The sequence below is a fragment of the Aythya fuligula genome, chromosome 1 (genome assembly GCF_009819795.1).
Source record: "Aythya fuligula isolate bAytFul2 chromosome 1, bAytFul2.pri, whole genome shotgun sequence".
Taxonomy (NCBI): domain Eukaryota; kingdom Metazoa; phylum Chordata; class Aves; order Anseriformes; family Anatidae; genus Aythya; species Aythya fuligula.
The window spans coordinates 25,838,000-25,857,679 of NC_045559.1; the positions used below are offsets into that span (position 1 = coordinate 25,838,000).

The 19,680-nt window shown below is 47.9% G+C and overlaps 1 protein-coding gene across 1 annotated transcript; it reads left to right on the forward strand.

The window, feature by feature from the left end:
• The first annotated feature begins 9,326 nt into the window (after positions 1–9,326).
• Positions 9,327–14,100, forward strand: LSM8 (LSM8 homolog, U6 small nuclear RNA associated). The gene is made up of 4 exons (XM_032195689.1): positions 9,327–9,401; positions 9,767–9,807; positions 12,121–12,248; positions 13,849–14,100. The coding sequence occupies exons 1-4, from the start codon at positions 9,371–9,373 to the stop codon at positions 13,937–13,939; spliced, it is 291 nt and encodes a 96-aa protein (XP_032051580.1). The 5' UTR covers positions 9,327–9,370; the 3' UTR covers positions 13,940–14,100.
• The last annotated feature ends 5,580 nt before the right edge of the window (positions 14,101–19,680 follow it).

Consider the following 19,680-nt stretch of genomic DNA (forward strand, 5'->3'; position numbering starts at 1 on the left):
AAAACCCTTTTGTATATCTGGTCAACATGATGTCAGTAAATATGCCTACAATTGCACAGTCCCTCTCTGCGCCTGCTCCACGTGGGGTCCCTCTCACGGGATGCCGTCCTTCCTGAACTGAGCCTGCGGGGGCTGTCCAGTGCTCTTCAAGCACTGCTCCCACATGGCTCCGTACCACGGGGTCCATCCCCCAGGAGCAAACTGCTCCAGCAAGGGTCCCCCACGGGTGGCAGCTCACCCTAGCCCCCCTGCTCCTGCATGGCCTCCTCTCCATGGGCTGCAGCTCCGGCCCGGGGCCTGCTCCCGTGGGAGCTCTCCATGAGTCACAGCCTCCTCCAGGCCACAGCCACCTGCTCCACCGGGGGCTCCTCCACCCATGGGGGGGCTGCAGCTCGGAGATCCTTCTCACAGAGGCCATCTCTGCAGCCCCTTGCAACCCAAACCTTGCCATGCACACCCAATACAGCAATGTAAGGCAGAAAAGAGGAACTGCATGTCCTATTGTCGTGGCAACAAACTAAGAATGCTTAAAGAAGTATGAGCCTTCTAGAGAGCAGAACCTGATTCTGTGAAGTCTATGGCTTTGGCTGCCATTTCGGCAGCAAGTCTGAGATTGGAGTTTTCCTTAGGCAGGGGAGGATATCCCTGACTCTTTATGCAGGTGATGCATCTTCCAGAAGAAGCCACATAAATCCACAGCATCGGCGATACTTCTGCACCATGGATGCAGGCTCTCCAAAAACCTCAAATCAAATGATGTTTTTGTGTTTAGACGCCATTAATCCCTTCCACTCTCAGAAGTAAAACGCTGGTCAAAGACCCGGAGAGTAGCTTTGCCAAACTGTAACCAAATATAATTCTTGCATGCATCTGACTTTTTCAGAGCTCGTCAGAGTCTAGACAAAAGCAACGCTAAGCTCCACCAGAAGCACCACTGAAGCCTGCGTGGCTAAGGTCAGCATTCATAAATGTTATTCTCAACCTCTCGGAAAGAATATCTGTGAGCAAGCTTATGCTTCTGAGCCTCAAGTTAGAATCCCTTTGTGGGTCCAAAACACACCGTCTTTATGCTAAAACAACTGCTAAGCATCAGAAGAGTACACAACTGTATGGGGGAGGGCTGAAGACCTCTGGTCATGGCGGGGGTGCAGAATACAGAGTGCCCTTCTTCTTCTGCAAAGCCATAAGGGAAAGAGTGAACGGAAAGGGAGAATAGATAAAAATGACCGTACAAATGGTAATGAGAGAACAGGCACCAGACAAAGACATGCCACACCGAAGGCTGCGGTAGGGCCAGGTGGCAGCACGAAGATGTTTGCCTTTTCAAAGGCAGATCCTTTTCAACGTTTTCAAGGTGAATGCGGAAGCTGCATTTTAGGAGTAGTGTTCCAAAGAATGCCCAGTTTGAGTGCTTAGGGAGTAGGGACACTCGAGGATGAAGAGGGCTGCAGAGGACTAACGCTAACACTGCTAAGCAAGAGTCATTTGCAGGTTCCCTTCAGATGTTCCGTGTGTAGCTTCTGGAATTTCCTTCACTAATTTTTCACATACTGGTAATTGGAGGTGAAAACATGTGTTCCTGCCTCATGCATTTCCTTATTTTGCATTTCCCTTTTTTCACAGCTGAACATTATTACAGATCAGATGAAGGTGGAGCAGAGGACGTCCCAGTCCAGAAAACAAGGCGTGGTTCTACCAAGGTGGAAGAAGTCTGCCAACACTTGCCTTCAGCCCCCTAATTTGGGCAGTTTCCAGGCAGTGAGCAAGAGCAGCCGTTGCCCCCACCATGCTGGCAAGAACGCAGCGGTTCTGTGCAGATAACAGCCTGCCTGTAATTCCAAGTGCTGTCGCCCACCTTGGCATGTAATAAACCATGTCTTGTAGTGGGGGTCTTTGTCTTCTTCCCTTCTCCCTTCTGGGCTTTGCTTCTCCTTTCCAATGGCCATGTGACCATTCCCTCTGATTCCTTCTGCTTGTCTCCCTTGCTGACCAGGAGCATTCTGTGAACAGCAAATGTGTTATTTCCGTTGTGAGAATCAGACCAAGCCTTTTGCAGATGTGTCTTGTGAGTTTCACAGTACCAAGGGAAACTCAGGGGCAAGCTAGGGACAAGGGCTTGGGATGGCAAAAGGGAGAATACACAAAGACAGAGGTGTCATTTGCCTCCTGTGGCTAGAAATGGTTCCCTTGCAAAAGGGATAGCCCACGACAAGCGGGGGACCTCAACCACACTGTCCATGAGGCTGGCAGAGAGCTTTAATGCTGTGGCCAGATTTCTGAATGCAGGGCAAATGATTTGTAGGCTTCAAACCAGCATCCTCTGAGCAAGGTGTTCTCCTGGGAAGGAGACTCGGGCTCTCCCATATAAAGAGATCTTCTGACACTCATCTGGCAAATTCGGGGAGGGCTGAAGGGATAGAGGAAAACACCACCTGCGTGCCCACTGCATCCAGCAATTCCCTCTATCCCCTGAAGTCCCTTTTGGAAGCCTCCAGGCTTCTCTCAGCAATTTCGTCACTGCCAGCCTGAATTCTCACCAATGGGGAAAAATCGGAGGGGCTAACAAGGTCAGGAAGTTTCCTGGGAATGGCCTTGACCCGAGCCCCAGGTAGGCTTCAGACTTCCCTATGGGTAGGGTCTACCTGACATACGGGGCCCTCTGTTCCCTTCAGAAGGGAGTCGCCTACAACCATTACCCTTCTTTCCTTCTGGCTGGAGGAAGTCTTGAAGCATGGAGTCGACTTGCCAGGTCCTTGTGGCTCCCTCGCCTGCCTCCAGTGACCAAGATGAGGAGAAGCGCCTTGCCACCGTGATCCCCTGCTCCGTCACAGCACGCGACTGCCTCGGACTGTGAACCTCTACAGAGGGAGAAAGAGAAGGGAGCAGGGGGAACTTCTCATCCACTGTGAAGGATTCACATTGCAAGACTCCTTGTTGGCCTATGCAGTGACTGTGGGACACACCTCTGTGGTGGTTTTACTCCGGTGGGCAGCTGAGCTCCACCACAACCGCTTGCTCACTGCCCCTCCTCAAAGGGAAAAAGGGGAGAAAATATGATGGAAAGGGCTCAAGGGTTGAGACAAGAACGGGGAGATCACTCAACAATTATTGTGAAGGGCAAAACAAACTCAGAGTATGGAAATTAATAAAACCTACTGGCTATTATTAACAAGCTACAGAAGTTAGAAACAAAAGAAAGAAACCAAAACCACCTTCCTCCCATCCACCCTCTTCCACCTTCTTACCCCAAAGAGCATGGGGGAATGGGTGCTGCGGTCAGTCCCTGATGCTTTTGTCTCCACCGCTCCTTCATGGTCACCCTCTGCCCCTGCTCCAACATGGGGTCCCTCCCGCGAGATGCCCCGGACAGAGCCTGCGGGGGCTGCCCACAGGCAGCAGCTCTTCAAGCACTGCTCCCACATGGCTCGGTACCACAGGGTCCATCCTCCAGGAGCAAACTGCTCCAGCACGGGTCCCCCACGGGCATCAGCATCCCCCAGACCCCCTGCTCCTGCGTGGGCTCCCTCTCCACGGGCTGCAGCTCCGGCCCGGGGCCTGCTCCTGCGGGGGCTCTCCATGGGCCGCAGCCTCCTCCAGGCCACAGCCACCTGCTCCACCGGGGGCTCCTCCACCCATGGGGGGGCTGCAGCGTGGAGATCTGCTCCGTGTGGGACCCATGGGCTGCAGGGGGACAGCCTGCTCCACCAGGGGCCTCTCCACAGGCCGCAGGGGAACTGCTGCTGCGTGCCTGGAGCACCTCCTGCCCTCCCGCTGCACTGAGCATGGGGGCTGCTGTGGGAATTATTCTGGGTTGTGCCTGCGTGCACGAGGGGAAGGGTCTGGGGTGCCTGCGAGCACAGTGGGAGGGGTCCTGGGTTCCTGGGTGGGACGCTTTGACACTATATAAAATAATGTCACGCAGCAATAAATTGGCTTACGGCACAAAACGCTGGTCGTTGTGTCAGTTTGTCCCAGGGCTTTCGGTTGGGTTATCCGACAGCTGCAGGGCTGGTTCTCACTCCTCACTCTCCCAGCTGCAGTTGTGTCACTGTGTGGTTTGTTTGTTTTCCCTTTCTTAAACATGCTCTCACGGATGCACAAAGAGCAATTTTTAGCTCATCTCTGGCCAGCATCAGGTCCCTTTGGAGCCAACGGAATCTGGCCCTTATCTAACATGGGGCTCCTTCTGGACTCTTCTCACAGAGGCTACCCCTGCAGCGCCCTGCAGATAAAACCTGGCTATGTAAACCCAATACTCCTATAGGAAGAGATCTTCTGCCATTCCTCTGGCAAATCTGGGGAGGGCCATCTGCACCCAGACGGTCTGGAGCACGGGAACACCTTCAGCCACTGTCACCAATGCAGCAGCACCACTGTGGCAGCACAAGTGAAGAATGGCCCCGCAGGAGCTGGACGTCAGGGGGGGACTGTCCCTGCATGTGGGCACGGTGCTGCCCTGTGCCTGGGAGAGTGCGGGGGTGAGCTAGGACAGCTGGCAGATCAACCGCAGCCATGGATGGGGAAGTAATGCTGTGCCCCTGCCAGCGGCAGGAATTAGAGGGAACGGTCAAATGAGTAGGGGAGGGGAGAAGCAAAGCCCAGAAGGGAGAAGAGAAGACGACAAAGACCCGCACTACATGACATGGTTTATTAAATGCCAAGGTAGGCGACAGCACTTGGAATTACAGGCAGGCTGTTATCTGCACAGAACCGCTGCGTTCTTGCCAGCATGGTGGGGGCAATGGCTGCTCTTGCTCACTGCCTGGAAACTGCCCGAATTAGGGGGCTGAAGGCAAGTGTTGGCAGACTTCTTCCACTTTGGTAGAACCACGCCTTGTTTTCTGGACTGGGACGTCCTCTGCTCCACCTTCATCTGATCTGTAATAATGTTCAGCTGTGAAAACAGGGAAAGGCACAATAAGAGGGAAATGCTTAAGGAAGGAACGCATGTTTTCACCTCCAACTACAAGCATTTCAGAAGTTAGAATCATAGAATCATAGAATCATAGAATATCCTGAGTTGGAACGGACCCTTAAGGATCATCAAGTCCAACTCTTGACACCGCACAGGTCTACCCAAAAGTTCAGACCATGTGACTAAGTGCACACTCTTCTTAAATTCAGACAGGCTCGGTGCAGTGACCACTTCCCTGGGGAGCCTGTTCCAGTGTGCAACCACCCTCTCTGTGAAGAACCCCCTCCTGATGTCAAGCCTAAATTTCCCCTGCCTCAGCTTAACCCCGTTCCCGCGGGTCCTGTCACTGGTGTTAATGGAGAAAAGGTCTCCTGCCTCTCGACACCCCCTTACGAGGAAGTTGTAGACTGTGATGAGGTCTCCCCTAAGCCTCCTCTTCTCCAGGCTGAACAGGCCCAGTGACCTCAGCCGTTCTTTGTACGTCTTCCCCTCCAGGCCTTTCACCATCTTCGTAGCGCTCCTCTGGACACTTTCCAACAGTTTCACGTCCTTTTTATACTGTGGTGCCCAGAACTGCACACAGTACTCGAGGTGAGGCCGCACCAGCGCAGAGTAGAGCGGGACAATCACCTCCCTTGACCTACTAGCGATGCCGTGCTTGATGCACCCCAGGACACGGTTGGCCCTCCTGGCTGCCAGGGCACACTGCTGGCTCATATTCAACTTGCTGTCTGCCACGACCCCCAGATCCCTCTCTTCTAGGCTGCTCTCCAGCGTCTCATCACCCAGTCTGTACGTGCAGCCAGGGTTTCCCCGTCCCAGGTGCAGGACCCGGCACTTGCTCTTATTGATCTTCATGCGGTTGGTGATCGCCCTGCTCTCCAACCTATCCAGATCCCTCTGCAAGGCCTTTACACCCTCATTCGAGTCCACAACTCCTCCAAGTTTGGTGTCATCAGCAAACTTGCTCAAAATACCTTCTATTCCTACATCCAGATCGTTTATAAAAATATTGAAAAGTACGGGCCCTAAAATGGAGCCTTGAGGGACCCCACTGGTGACCGCCCGCCAGCCTGACGCAGCCCCATTTACCATAACCCTTTGGGCCCTGCCCGTTAGCCAATTGCTCACCCATCGTATAGATGTTTTTATTTAGCTGTATGGTGGACATTTTTGTCCAGTAGGATCCTATGGGAAACCGTGTCAAAAGCCTTGCTGAAGTCCAAAAAAATCACATCAGCTGGTTTCCCTTGGTCCACCATACGGGTGATCTTATCATAAAAGGAAATCAGGTTACTTAGGCAGGACCTACCTTTCACAAACCCATGCTGGCTGGGACCAGTGACTGCTTTGTCCCCCAGGTGCACCTCAATAAGTTCGAGAACCATCTTCTCCATGATTTTACCAGGCACTGACGTGAGACTGACAGGCCTGTAATTGCTAGGGTCTTCTTTCTGACCCTTCTTGAAAATCGGCACAACATTTGCCAGCTTCCAGTCTACCGGGACCTCTCCAAATTCCCAGGATCGTTGAAAAATAATTGAGAGAGGTTCTGCAATGACGTCCGCCAGCTCTTTCAGCACCCGGGGATGGATCCCATCCGGACCCATGGACTTGTAGGGATCCAGGTGGAGTAGCAAATCCCGCACACGTTCAGGGTCGGTTGGGAGTTTGTCATCCCCACCGTCCCGGTCCTCCAGCTCAGGGCACCCTGGGTCCCGAAGCCCATCATCGGCATTGAAGACAGAGGCAAAGAAGGCGTTAAGCGTCTCTGCTTTGCCTATGTCATTGTCTGTGAGGAGACCTTCCCTATCAAGGAGCGGCCCTATGTATTCTTTAGTTCTCCTTTTTCCATTCACATATCTAAAAAAAACCTTTTTATTTTCTCTCACAGACACAGCCAGCTTCAACTCTAGGTGTGCTTTGGCCACACGAACTTTCTCCCTACAAACACGAACAGCATCCCTATATTCTTTCCATGACACCTGGCCCTCCTTCCAGTAGCGAAACACTCTCTGTTTCCGCCTAATCTCCATTAGAACATTCCTGGTCAGCCACGCCGGCCTCCTGCCCCGCCTGCCTGACTTGCGATATTTAGGAATTGCCTGATCTTGTGCTTCTAGGAGGCATCGCTTAAAGAGTGACCAGCACTGGTGGACATCGAGGCCTTCAAGAGCAGTTTCCCAGGGGACCTTGCTGACTAGTTCCCTGAGCAGCCTGAAGTCCGCTTTCCCCATATCTAGGGATGAGGTTTTGGTGGCACTTTTCCTTCCGTCACCGTAAATTTTGAACTCAACCACTTCATGGTCGCTATGGCCGAGGCGGCCACCAATCACCACATCTCCCACCAGACCCTCTCTGTTTTCTAGCAACAGGTCTAGGAGGGCACCTTTCCTAGTTGGCTCCGTTAGCACCTGCACCAAGAAGTTATCATCTAGGTGCTTCATGAACCTCCTGGACTTGCTCATGTCAGCCGTGTGGCACTCCCAGTTAACGTCTGGCAAGTTGAAGTCCCCCATAAGGACAAGGGGAGTTAATCTCGAGGCCTCTCTTAGTTCTGTAAAGAATAATTTATCGGCACTATCGTCCTGGCCAGGCGGTCTGTAATAGACTCCCACAACGACATCCCCTTTATTCGTTCGTCCCTTGATCCTTACCCAGAGGCTCTCAACTTTGCCATTGCCGACCTGAAGTTCCACACAGTCCAGCCCCTGCTTCACATACATCACCACCCCACCACCTCGCCTACCCTGCCTGTCCCTCCTGAAGAGCCTGTAACCATCTATCGCAACACCCCAGTCACAGGACTCATCCTACCAGGTTTCGCTTATGCCGATGATGTCGTAGTTGCGGGACTGGGCCAGGACTTCTAGCTCATCCATTTTATTCCTCATACTGCGTGCGTTCGTGTAAAAGCACTTCAGGTGCGTCTCCTTACACTCAGCACCTTGTGGATCTGACCGAAGGACCTCACTGGCACACAGCCCCTCTGATTCTAGCGTACCATCCCTTAGGTCTTCACCGGCGCGCCTGGTTTTAGCCCCTTCCCCCTTCGACTCTAGTTTAAAGCCCTATCTATCAGCCCTGCCAACTCCTGACCAAAGATCCTTACTCCTCTCCGAGAGAGGCGCATCCCATCCGGTGCCATCAGGCCCGGTGTAGCATAGACCTTCCCGTGATCAAAGAACCCAAAATTATGCCGGTCACACCAGTCTCGAAGCCACGAGTTTATGTGAACAGCAAAGAACTGTTGCACTCCAGTGTTGTTAGCCTTAGTCCTCTGCAGCCCACTTCATCCTCAAGTGTCCCTACTCCCTAAGCATTCAAACTGGGCATTCTTTGGAAAACTACTCCTAAAATACAGCTAAAACTACTCCTAAAATACAGAAGGCCCTGCAGAGTGACCTGGACGGGATGCTTCGATGGGCAGAGGCCAATGGCATGACATTCAACATGGCTAAGTGCCGGGTCCTGCACTTTGGCCACAACAATCTCACGCAGCGCCACAGGCCTGGGGGAGAGTGGCTCAAGAGCTGTGCAGAGGAAAAGGATCTGGGCGTGTTGGTCGATGCTGGCCTGACCATGAGCCAGCAGTGTGCCCAGGTGTCCAAGAAGACCAATGGCATCCTGGCTAGTATCAGGAACAGCGTAGCCGGCAGGAACAGGGAGGTGATTTTTCCTCTGTACTCTGCTCTGGTGAGGCTGCACCTTGAGTACTGTGTTCAGCTTTGGGCTCCTCAGTGCCAGAAGGACATCGAGGCCCTGGAACGTGTCCAGAAAAGGGCTGCGAAGCTGGTGAGGGGCCTGGAACACAAGTCCTGTGAGGAGCGGCTGAGGCAATTGGGGTTGTTTAGTCTGGAGAAGAGGAGGCTCAGGGGAGACCTCATTGCTGTCTACAGCTACCTGAAAGGAAGGTGTGGCGAGCTGGGGGTCGGCCTCTTCTCTCAGGTAGCTAGTGGCAGGATTGGAGGGAATGGCCTCAAGCTGCACCAGGGGAGGATAAGCTTATAAATTAGGAGACATTTCTTCTCAGAAAGAGCAGTCGGGCATTGGAGCGGGTTGCCCAGGGAGGTGGTGGCGTCACTGTCCCTGGGGGTGTTCAAGGAAAGGTTGGACCTGGCGCTTAGGGACGTGGGTTAGTGAGTGACATTGGTAGCAGGGTATTGTATTGATGTTATTGTAGGCCTTTTCCAGCCGTAGTTGCTCTGTGATTCCATTCAGTGACATAGGGCACTTCTTAAAACCTGCAGAAATGTCAGGGCCGCGAACCACAGCGCTCCCCGGCCGGGGCCATGTGCTGGGCGATGGGGCAGCGGCGCCCCGCCCCGCGGCACCCGTGTCGCTCGTTGTGTCTCATCGCGGCCCCTCAGCGGGCGCCTCGCGTCGTCGGTGCGCGCCGGAAGGGGCGGGCGGCGGCTGCGGCAGGCGGGAGGCGCTGAGGCAGCAGCGGCCGCCATGACGTCCGCGCTGGAGGGCTACATCAACCGCATCCGGGGGGCCGGGGGCGCCTGGCTCGGGGTTGCCGCTTGTCCGTGCGGGGGGCTCGGCAGCGCGGGGCGAAGCGCGGCCGGGCGGGGGCGGTGGCGGCAGAGGGGGGCGGCCGGGGCGCGGGGCTGAGCGGCGGCCGGCGGGAACGGCACGGAGATGGGGGGGGGGGGGGGGGTCAGGCTTTAAGGCAGGCCGCCGGAACGTGCCGCCAGGGTTCCTTAGCAGCGCTGCTGCCTTTTGATTTCAGAAGGGCCTTGAGAAGCTGTTCCGGCTCTTCTCAAGGCTTATTGCGTGGGGGTGTTACCGGGAGCGTTCATAGTGCTGCTTCAGACGTCTCTGAGCGTTTCCTTAATGAGCTACCAGGTACTGTCGCAGTGATAACTTCTGATGGAAGAATGATTGTGGTGAGACTCACGTTTTTTTTCTCACATCTCTTTACCCCTTGCCTGTCAGCCTTGTCCGTTGCTAAACTCACACACACAAATACGCTAGGTTTTTGCCAAGCAGCCATTTCTGCACCACAAAGTGCATTTATTTTTCTGTTCAGCTCTTTGGTTCCTCTCGAAAATGTCCTTGTTCAGCAAGCTCTTCAACTTTCGTGTTAAAAGCACTTCTTCCGTACGGCTACAGAAAAAATGAGCCCATAATTGTTGAAGAATTGTAGTGGGATTGTGTTTAAGCCTGAAAAGCTGAGAACTCACAAACTGTTCTATGCTAGACTGTCTAATGTCCTGGTTTTGTTGTTTCTATATTATTTATGTTCTTGTATTCTTTTTTTCCCCCTTATTTTGATCCTTTTCTACTTTCAGTTTAACTTAGTGGTGTGATCATTGCACAAGGATTGGGTCTTCCTGTCTGTCTGTATTAGCTTAGAGTGGCCTCTGGAAAGGGGAAACAGTATTTTTAGTAAAAATGTAATAGCTTCACCAAAAGTCATAGAATTACAGAATGGTTTGGGTTGGAAGGGACCTCAAAGACCACCCAGTTCCACCCCCCTGCCATGGGCAGGGACACCTCCCACTAGATCAGGTTGCCCAAAGCCCCATCCAGCGTGGCCTTGAGCACCTCCAGGGATGGGGCATCCACAGCTTCTCTGGGCAGCCTGTGCCAGGGCCTCACCACCCTCTGAGTGAAGAATTTCTTCCTAATGTCTAATCTAAACCTACCCTCTTTTAGTTTAAATCCATTTCCCCTTGCCCTATCACTAAACAACCTGACACAGAGTCCCTCCCCAGCTTTCCTGCAGGCCCCCTTTACTTACTGGGAGGCTGCTGTAAGGTCCCCCCAGAGCCTTCTGTTCTCCAGGCTGAACCGCCCCAACTCCGTCTGTCTGTCTTCATAGGAGAGGTGCTCCAGCCTCTGATTATCCTTGTGACCCTCCTCTGGACATGATCCAGCAGGCCCATGTCCTTATGCTGGAGGCCCTGGAGCTGTACACAGTGCCCCAGGTGGGGTCTCACAAGAGCAGAGGGGCAGAATTGCCTCCCTCACCCTGCTGGCCATGCTGCTTTTGGTGCAGCCCAGGACACGGTTGGCTTTCTGCACTGCAGGCGCACATTGCTGCCTCATGTCGAGTTTTCTCATTAGCCAGGACCCCCAGGTCATTTCCTCTGGGCTGCTCTCAATCCATTCTCTGCACAGCCTGTATTTGTGCTTGGGATTGCTCTGACTCGGGTGCAGAACCTTGCACCTGGCCTTGAACTCCGTGAGGTTTGCACAGCCTCACCTCTCAAGCCTGTCTAGGTCCCTCTGGATGGCATCGCTTCCCTCCAGCATGTCTGGCTGGAGTCTGGTTAAATTTGTGATACAATGCAAGATACTTTCTACCACAAAGACTTGAATGGAATTAGTGTATGACTTACTTCTGTGTGGGTAGATGGTGTAAGTGTTTATTATTACTGTCTGAGTTATGGTGTCTTACCTGAGTGTGGTGGTTTCACAGAGAGCTGAGCTCCACCAAATCCATCTCTCGCTCCCCCTCTTGAAATGAAGATGGGGAGAATATAAGATGAAAAAAGGCTTATGAGTTAAAACAAGGGGGAAAAGAAGAAAACAATTAATATATATATATATATATATATATATTCTCAGTATAGTGAGTTTAAATTTCTTAATTACTAGTGATAAATTATATGTATCAATTATGCTTCCATTTTCCCAAACTCTTGTTGAAGTAGCACAGAAATTTTTCCTTTTGTGTGTTTTACATTTTTGTTGAGTGATGTTGTGGAATCCAGCTAACCTCCTTTAAAGAGATGTCACTTAAAATCCCATATTAGAAATGGTTTCAATACTGGTTAATGTAAGAATCTAACTTTTATGTTCCTTGCCTTTATTTTTCTCATTTGATTTCTTGACGCTTCACTACAAGGAAGACAAAAACAGTGTAGAAATAGTAAAATTATAAGTTTAGAGGACCTCATTGGTATGAGGGAAACTTTGTGTTTTTTTTCTAATACTAAATAATGTAGCTGTTAGCATGGCTACGCAGTAAATAAAGATACCTTTTCCTGAAATTAATTACCGTTTTCAAACTTTAGTTCTCCATCTATTTGTGTTTAAACCTATCAATAAGACCCAAGTAGAGCAGCTGCTCTCCAGTACCTTAGTATTGCCACTTTGCTGTTTAAGAAATCATTGGGAGCAAGGATGTAAATTTAAAAGGCAATTGGAGTGCTTTATGTTTGTGTGCTTTTTTCTTTTTCTTTTATTCTTAGGGAACCCTCAAAGGTTTTGATCAGACCATTAACTTGATTTTGGATGAGAGCCATGAACGAGTGTTCAGTTCTTCACAAGGAGTTGAGCAAGTAGTGCTGGGATTATACATTGTACGAGGTGATAATGTGTAAGTATAGCATTTCTTTGTTTAATTCAATTTAAAAGAAAGTATGCGTGTCTATATATTTACGTGCATGTGTCTATATATACATATGCAGTTGTGTCTGTATACATCTGGATCTTACATCCTTGTGTAGCAGTACTGATAGAGAGCTAGCAAAGCTGAGGCACATTAAGCAGCAAAATATCTGCTGCTGTTGCAAAAGTGTCTGCATTTTAAAGTTAAGGTGTTGTTAGCCGAGAATTTCTGAGCTCTAAGTTAACCAGGTCACATACTGATAGCAGCGTGGAAAAAGGGTTGGTATGAAGCTCAGCATTTCCCTTTCTTGAGCCTAGGCATTGTGCGTGTGCGTGTTCTTTATTCCTACCTGTGAATGGCAGGGTCTGTCGAGAGAGGAAAAAGACAGAAGAAACAAACAAGTGGCACAACAACTTGTGTGTGGTTGTGTGTAGTAGTAGGTCAGTGATCTGGTATACAATGTTAACTTTCAGTGGGATTTTTTTAGGCACGCTAAGGGAGAGTTAAGATGAGATGTTCGCAGAGAACACTCGATAATCTGGAAAATGCTGGAAGGTTCTGTCTTGACGATGTAACAACCGGACAGTCAAAGCTGCTGAAGTAACAGATCAAGGTGGCAGTTGATATTTTATGTCAAATGATATGACAGAATGAGAGCAAAACTCACCAAATGCAGTGTGATGCCCCAAAGAGATAGGGAGGTTACAAGAGCAGTGGAAAGAAGGCCTGGTAAATGGGCCTGCTAGGAAGATTGTTAGGAGGAAGATGACTTCAGTTTTAGAAGCATTTGTTGAACTAGGAAAAATAAAAAAAGGCTTTAGTACTAAGCAGTTGTGTGTAAAACAGTAGTAAAGACTGTGAAGAAAAGCTGGTTAAAGAGATAAACCTCTTAAATACATGTGTTTTTGTGGTATCAGAAGCAGAAAGCAGAAATCGGGTTTCATGCTGGTCCATACTTGAATATTCAGTTAGCATAAGCAGTGTGTTTGTGTTGTGAAAGCTGCCAGCACAGTGAGGATCTAATCAGTGGTGGAACTAAGAAAGCTGCTCAGCTGGCCAGGCTTCTGTTTCAAGGCAAGTCAAATTCCTCAGTCTCCACTGATGATCACGGGAACCTAGGTGCCAGTATTGGGATGTCTTACTCTCGAAACTCAGTTGCTACCCTCATCTCTAGCAGCTTCTTCATAAATGCCGATTCACCAGGGAGAAAAAATATTGGGGATCACTGGAAAGAAAATTAAACCGCAAACAGCGTGTCATTGCATAAACACCTGGTATGCCACTACTGTCAAGAGGGATGCAGTAGGAAAATGCACAAAGAGCAGAAGGCAGAATAGCTAGAGGTACAAAATGTTTTCAGTCAAGGAAAGTCTGAATGGAGAGGGGCTTTTCAGCTAGGAAAAAGGCACAGCAATAGAGGTGACTGATTGCTGTGAAGTCAGGAATGGTATAAGGAAATGGGGGGGATGCCATCAAAATTTGAAGTTCAAATGATAGAGCTCTACAATTAAACTTAAAAAATAAAAACGGTCTTGGCTTTCCTGACTTGTATCTGGGGATTTTAACAAACGATAACTTTTTTTTTCAGTGCTGTCATTGGTGAGATTGACGAAGAGACAGATTCAGCTCTTGATTTGGGGAACATTCGAGCAGAACCTTTAAATTCAGTTGTGCATTGAAAAGAAGAGAATGCACAGGGACTTTGTAAATCTTCGGTTGTACAGACCTATTTAACAACGTTGACAGTTTTTACAAATTGTGTGTAACTTTAGTCACCAGTTTTTTATTAGGAATATGTTGTAGTTTCGCATGTAAATTAAAGTTTCTACGTTTTACTAAAGATTTTTTCATTGAATTTATTTTGGATTTTAATGCTGAATAATTTAAAGTGTGTTGGTAAATTCAAGCAGTATCAGTGATAGTCCTGACATGGTGTATAACTACTTTGTTCCCGAAGTGGAGAACTCGTTCCTGAAGGTAAACCAAAGCTTTTTTTGTGAACTCAGGTTTAGTTGGAGAAAGGTTGTGTAACAGTGAGCGACTTCCGCTCTTGTGTTCACTCCTTCTGGACCTGTGAAACTGTGTGTACAGGATGGAGGCTACAGTGTAGAGCTTAAAGAAGGAAAGAGGTGTCTCCACTCACAGGCTGACCTAAATGTAGTTGTTAGGGCATTCTTTGAGAGAGTGAGAAAGATCAGTTTAAACTATCTTTCAGAAAAAGGGTACTTGGGAGAACTGGCAGCACAAAGCCCAAGTATAGGTTGACTTGCTCTGCATTGTTAAACTGAACCTTCTGTGAGGAAGGCAAAAAATGGCCTGCTCACACATCTGGTTAGTATTCCAGACAGCAACTCTTCCCTGTAAGAAGGAGCCTGCTGAGAAGCAAACTTCTGCCTAAAAACTGGCAGCTGTGGAGTTTGGTTACCTTCATGCTTAGATCTCAGCAATGCTAAACTGCTTCTTAATTTTTGGCCTACATTCAAATTGGTTTGAGTTTCTGTTTCAACATCAGATTTTACTTTAATTTGATGCTGTTGTTTTTGGTCTGGAGTTGTCCAAAGCCTGTTCTGGGTGTGTTGGTGAAGGAAGCAAGGCCGGGAGAGATAGTCAGAAGGGGATTCTTGAAATCAAAGCTAGGGCCCAATATATTTCTAAAAGATGAATATAGCCTTGTAAACTTGTGAACACTCTGTGGTGGATAGCAAGGTCCCTGTAACTATATATGGTAGAGAGAAAGCACTGAAGAAAGCTGTATTTGATGCAGGAGGTTGAATTGTAACCAGTCTGAAACTTTTTTATTTAATCAAAGCTCTATTGCAAGGAAGTTAAAAAGTAGGACACCAGTAGGTCAATAATTAAATTATTAATTTTCATAAAATGAATCAGTGGCAAAAATAAACAGGATTGAAACCAGAAAGTGAACATAGAAAATTGGCCTTGTATTCGTTATTCTAAAAAGAGAGCTAGAGAATGCTAGTCCCCGGAGGAGGCATCTAGGGTAGAGGTTTAAGTACGAAGGTTGTGCGTCTCTGAACTCCAGGTAAAAGCACAGCACAGCTAATGTAGCAAAGCTGTTGTAGGTACTGAAGAAATAAAAGAAGAACTGAAGAACAGCTGAATTTTGAGGGAAGAGTTATGCTCTCAATGTTTAGGTGGTATGAAAGAGGACTGTAATGGAAAAAAAGAACCAGAAAACCATTACTGTGTTGGATAGGGCTATGTCAGCTGGAGTGTGCCAGTTGGTTTCCCAATGCATGTACAGATGAGGCAAAGGAAATGTTTCCTAGGAGATGTGGGGTGGTATTTTCTGGGAAGGGGTGGATTTTGTTTATTTATTTATTTTCTGGAGGGAAAAGTATTCAGAAAGAAGAATCCCCTTCTCGGACGTGAAGGTACTCTCACTGAATTCTGACTGCTGTGGCCAAGTGACTGTCAGCTGGTTCCTCAGGGTACATGGAGAGCTCTGCTGAGGTAGGAAAAAGGTGTCAGTCCATAGTGTGCTTGGAACCTAACTTTTCCTGCCATGAGCGTAAAACAAATACCTGATAAATAACAGGTGACATTTAGTAAAATACAGCATGTCCTTGCAGGTTAATGAACTGATTTTACAAAAATGAGCAGGGGAGGGAAAGATGATGCTGAGGAAGTTACGCTGAATTGGAGGTAATCATCATATTCCATTAAGTTTCCTGCATTGCCTGACGTTGGTCACTTCCTCCTTTTGTTTATTTAATAGAGATCTTGGAGTGAAAGGACAAGTCTTGGCTAGTACTGGAAGAGGATAGCTCAGTCATTTCTCTGGAGACGGCTTATGAAAAAACGAGTTGAAGTCAGTTGGAGTGTATGAAGCAAAGCAGAAGCCATCTTCTGTGGTCCAAGAGCAACTTACCTACTTGCAGTCCATGTGCAGTGCCTCACTGTCAATTTACAAGCAAATTTCTTCAAATATCACATGGTGTACAAGCCAGTTTACTGGTTTGGAAGAACGTGGATTCTGTTTTGAGGACTTGTTCTGAAAATGCAGACTTTATGTACCCTCATGGTTAACTATGGCCTGTTACCCTTAGTACCTGGAGTTAGTCATTATCTTTCAAACCCATTTTATAGGATATCAAACAGAATGTGCTGGAGCTGGTGATGAAACAGGTGGTTTGAATGATACATCTATCACAATTTAATCAGCATACTATTTTCGTAGGAAACATAGTGGTTCTGTATGTTTGAATGTTTCTTTGTCCCTGTGGCAACATAATTCCACCTGTTAGCCTCTGCTGGCTCTAAGTGCACTCCACTGAGAATTTCTTCTACAGGTTCACACAGGAAACAATCCTAAATACCAGGTTGGTGTTCCCAGGGAATTGGTGAGAGGGGATTTAGTTTATTCCACAGTTAACAATCTGTGGCTTGGTGTTTGTCATTTAACCCCTAAAGGAGCGTGACAATGACCATGAAGGTAGGTCTCAACAAAGTAAAAGCCTCAGTTGAAGAGAGTCAGAAACACCAAATGTGAGTAACACTAGTGAAACGTTAAGATGGTTTGTGCTTGCTAATTTATTTGTTCTATGGTACTTTTGAAAACACCTTTCTCTTTTGCATCTTTCAAGCCGTGGGTTTCAGGAGCCACGATGCCAACCAAAGAAAGCACAAGACAAGGAGACAGACAAAATGCCAGCTCCATTTCCGGCACTAGTGTTTGCAAATTTGCTCATATTTGCTACTTGTGTTTTTATTCCTGCTTTCCAGTTGAGTATACTGCAGTTCAGAGATTAGAAGCAGGAAAATAAACTTGTAGATTATATAACTAAACAATTATTTTTAAGTGGGAGGGATTTCTTCAGGCTCAATAAAGATTCAGAAAGTGAAGTCATAGCAGTCTTAGAGTTATAGAGTCAAGTGGTTGTGGTGTCAGGCAGTCTCAGTTGCCCTGTTGTTTAAATAATTTTAAATAATAAGGCATACTTAATGTATCAAGTATTCACAGGCAAAAAACAAACAAAAAACATAAAAGCCAGATGTATCAGAAGGTGGTGTCTGTACAGACCAAGCCTTGAGCTGAGGGATGGAAACTTGCCCCAGGCTTATTTTAACTGCATATGATAGAAGCTAATAACAAGCCGGGTGTTTGCCCTGAAAATCTTGTACCTGCTAGTGTCGTACAGCATAGGATATTTTGGTTTAGGGGATTTTTTTTTTTTTTTTACATTATTTTTTTTACAGTCATTGCAGAAATACTGAGGGAAGTAAAAGCCTTACTGATGGAAGTAGCAATCAAAGCTGAAAACAAAATAGCATTCAGACTTCTGCCAAGAACTACTTGTTGGTGCTAAAAGCCTGACCTTATCTAGACGGTAATATCTTCCTTCCTGGAGCCTTGCAGCACGTTCCAGGAACTCAGGGACTTGTGCTGGACAACGTGTTGCTGCTGTTAGGCTTACATCAGTAACACTGACAGAGAATGGATGCCAACAAATTTCGCTCCGCACTGAACTTGTTTCCTGCTACTTGTGCTTTTAGATAAAAAGTGTTTATTACGTAAGGGGGCACAAGTGCATGAAGAGGCCCTGTGTATGTACAACTTCTGTCCTCTCAAACACCATTAATGGTTATTTACCCTATTTCCCATCACTATCGTTTTGTTTTACAATGTAGTTTTACCTCGTTTTGATATCAGTGTATATTTTGCCAGGATGATGATTGCAACACATTCCATAGAAACTGAAGTGGAAATTGTACAGGTGGAGATATCCAAAGTTAGAATTGAAGTAATGAAGCCATCAAAAAAAAAAAGACGCAGGATAGCAACCTGTTAAATGTGGACGAAAGTTGTCATAGCTAAATTCTCTTGAATGCAGATAAAATTACTGTGCATGTTATAGAAACACTGGGGAACTGTGAGAAAACCTGCTCTGATCGGGAATTCTTTAAGGCATTAGAATGTTAAATGGAAGCTTTCTTTCCTGAAACACTTTTATTGTTATTATTATTATTATGGTTCTTGCTTCAATAATTTTGTGTTTAAATGCTTGGGAATTCTTACTCCTGTAAGTTCAAACTTCAGCTCTGCTTACGATGCAGAGGGAAACCTGTGTGCAGTTGAGCTCTGTGGTGTTTCTGGAGATGGTCCGATCAGAGCTCCTGCTGGTTTATGGTAAACAGTTGCACTGACTGAATGTGCAGATGATGCAGTGACCTCATCTACAGGGGGCAGGTTCTCAAAATTCTTCTCAAAGCAATATGCAAACAAACAAAAAAAACAGCAAAACCCACACAACTATAAAACCAAAACATAGCTATTTACAACTATTTCATATGCAGTTCATAGCATTCCGAATAAACACAAAATCTTTTCTACTGCAACTTCAGCACCATTTTATCCATGCCATTGCATCTACATGTGTCAGATTCATGGGAGCTCTGTTTTGCAGTGAGGTGCAGTGCTGAACAGATGCCAAAGCAGGAAGTGATTACAGCTGAGGAGTGGGTGCTGATTGAAAATGTGTGATGCTGCAGGGGAAGTATCACACAATAGAACTTCACTTAGCTTGGAACTGGATTTCCAAAACAGGGCACATTAAGATGTAAACAGTCAATAGGACTGGGACTCGCCTTCCTCCTAACAATCACATCATTAGCAGTAAATGCTAAAACAGGACGACTTCCATGATTATACTGCAAGCACAATGTGCGTGGCAGCGTGTGCTCATCAAGTGAACGGAAGCAGCCTTCTTGCTTGCCACCATGTTGCTTCTACCGCTTGTCCCAACTCATCCTGGATATACGTGTCAGGCATAAATGCAGCTTAATTTTAAGAAGTGCAAAAGCTCGAGGTGGTTGAAAAGGCAGGTTTAAGTTTATTTCAAGTAAAATATTTAGGATCAGAGTGAAAACAGTCTCTGATGTGAAGAAGAGACTATGCATTAAGCCACATCTGACAGCGTTGCCCAAATGCTTCTTGAATGCTGTGCTCAATCCATGCTCAGACATTGTCATGTTGCCCCTTGGCTTGTCACCAGCAGATATCCATCTCCCAATTTGTCTCCACTAAATTCTGAGCAAAACACTGCACTCACTCTGAGAAAGGCGCACTTTGTCACCCTCAGCAGCCCTGGTTTTTGTGGAGCAGACCACCCATCCCATGATCTGGGGATCAGCCAGCAGCTGCTGCTCGGGCCCCTGACGGGTGTCTGCAGAGCAGGGTAAGGCCTGGCAGCAGCCCGCCCAGGCTCTGCCCCCTGCCCACCAGCGCTGCCCTCGCTCAGCCCTCAGATTTCGCACAGCTTCTCCTCACCCCAGCCCTCAGCATGCTCCCAGCAGCACAGCCCCTGCCCAGCCACCGCAGCAGGGCTGAGGGGAGAAGGACGGTACCCGAGGCCCTGGGAGCAAGCAAGGTGCCCACCTGGGTGGGCAGGGGTGGAGAGGG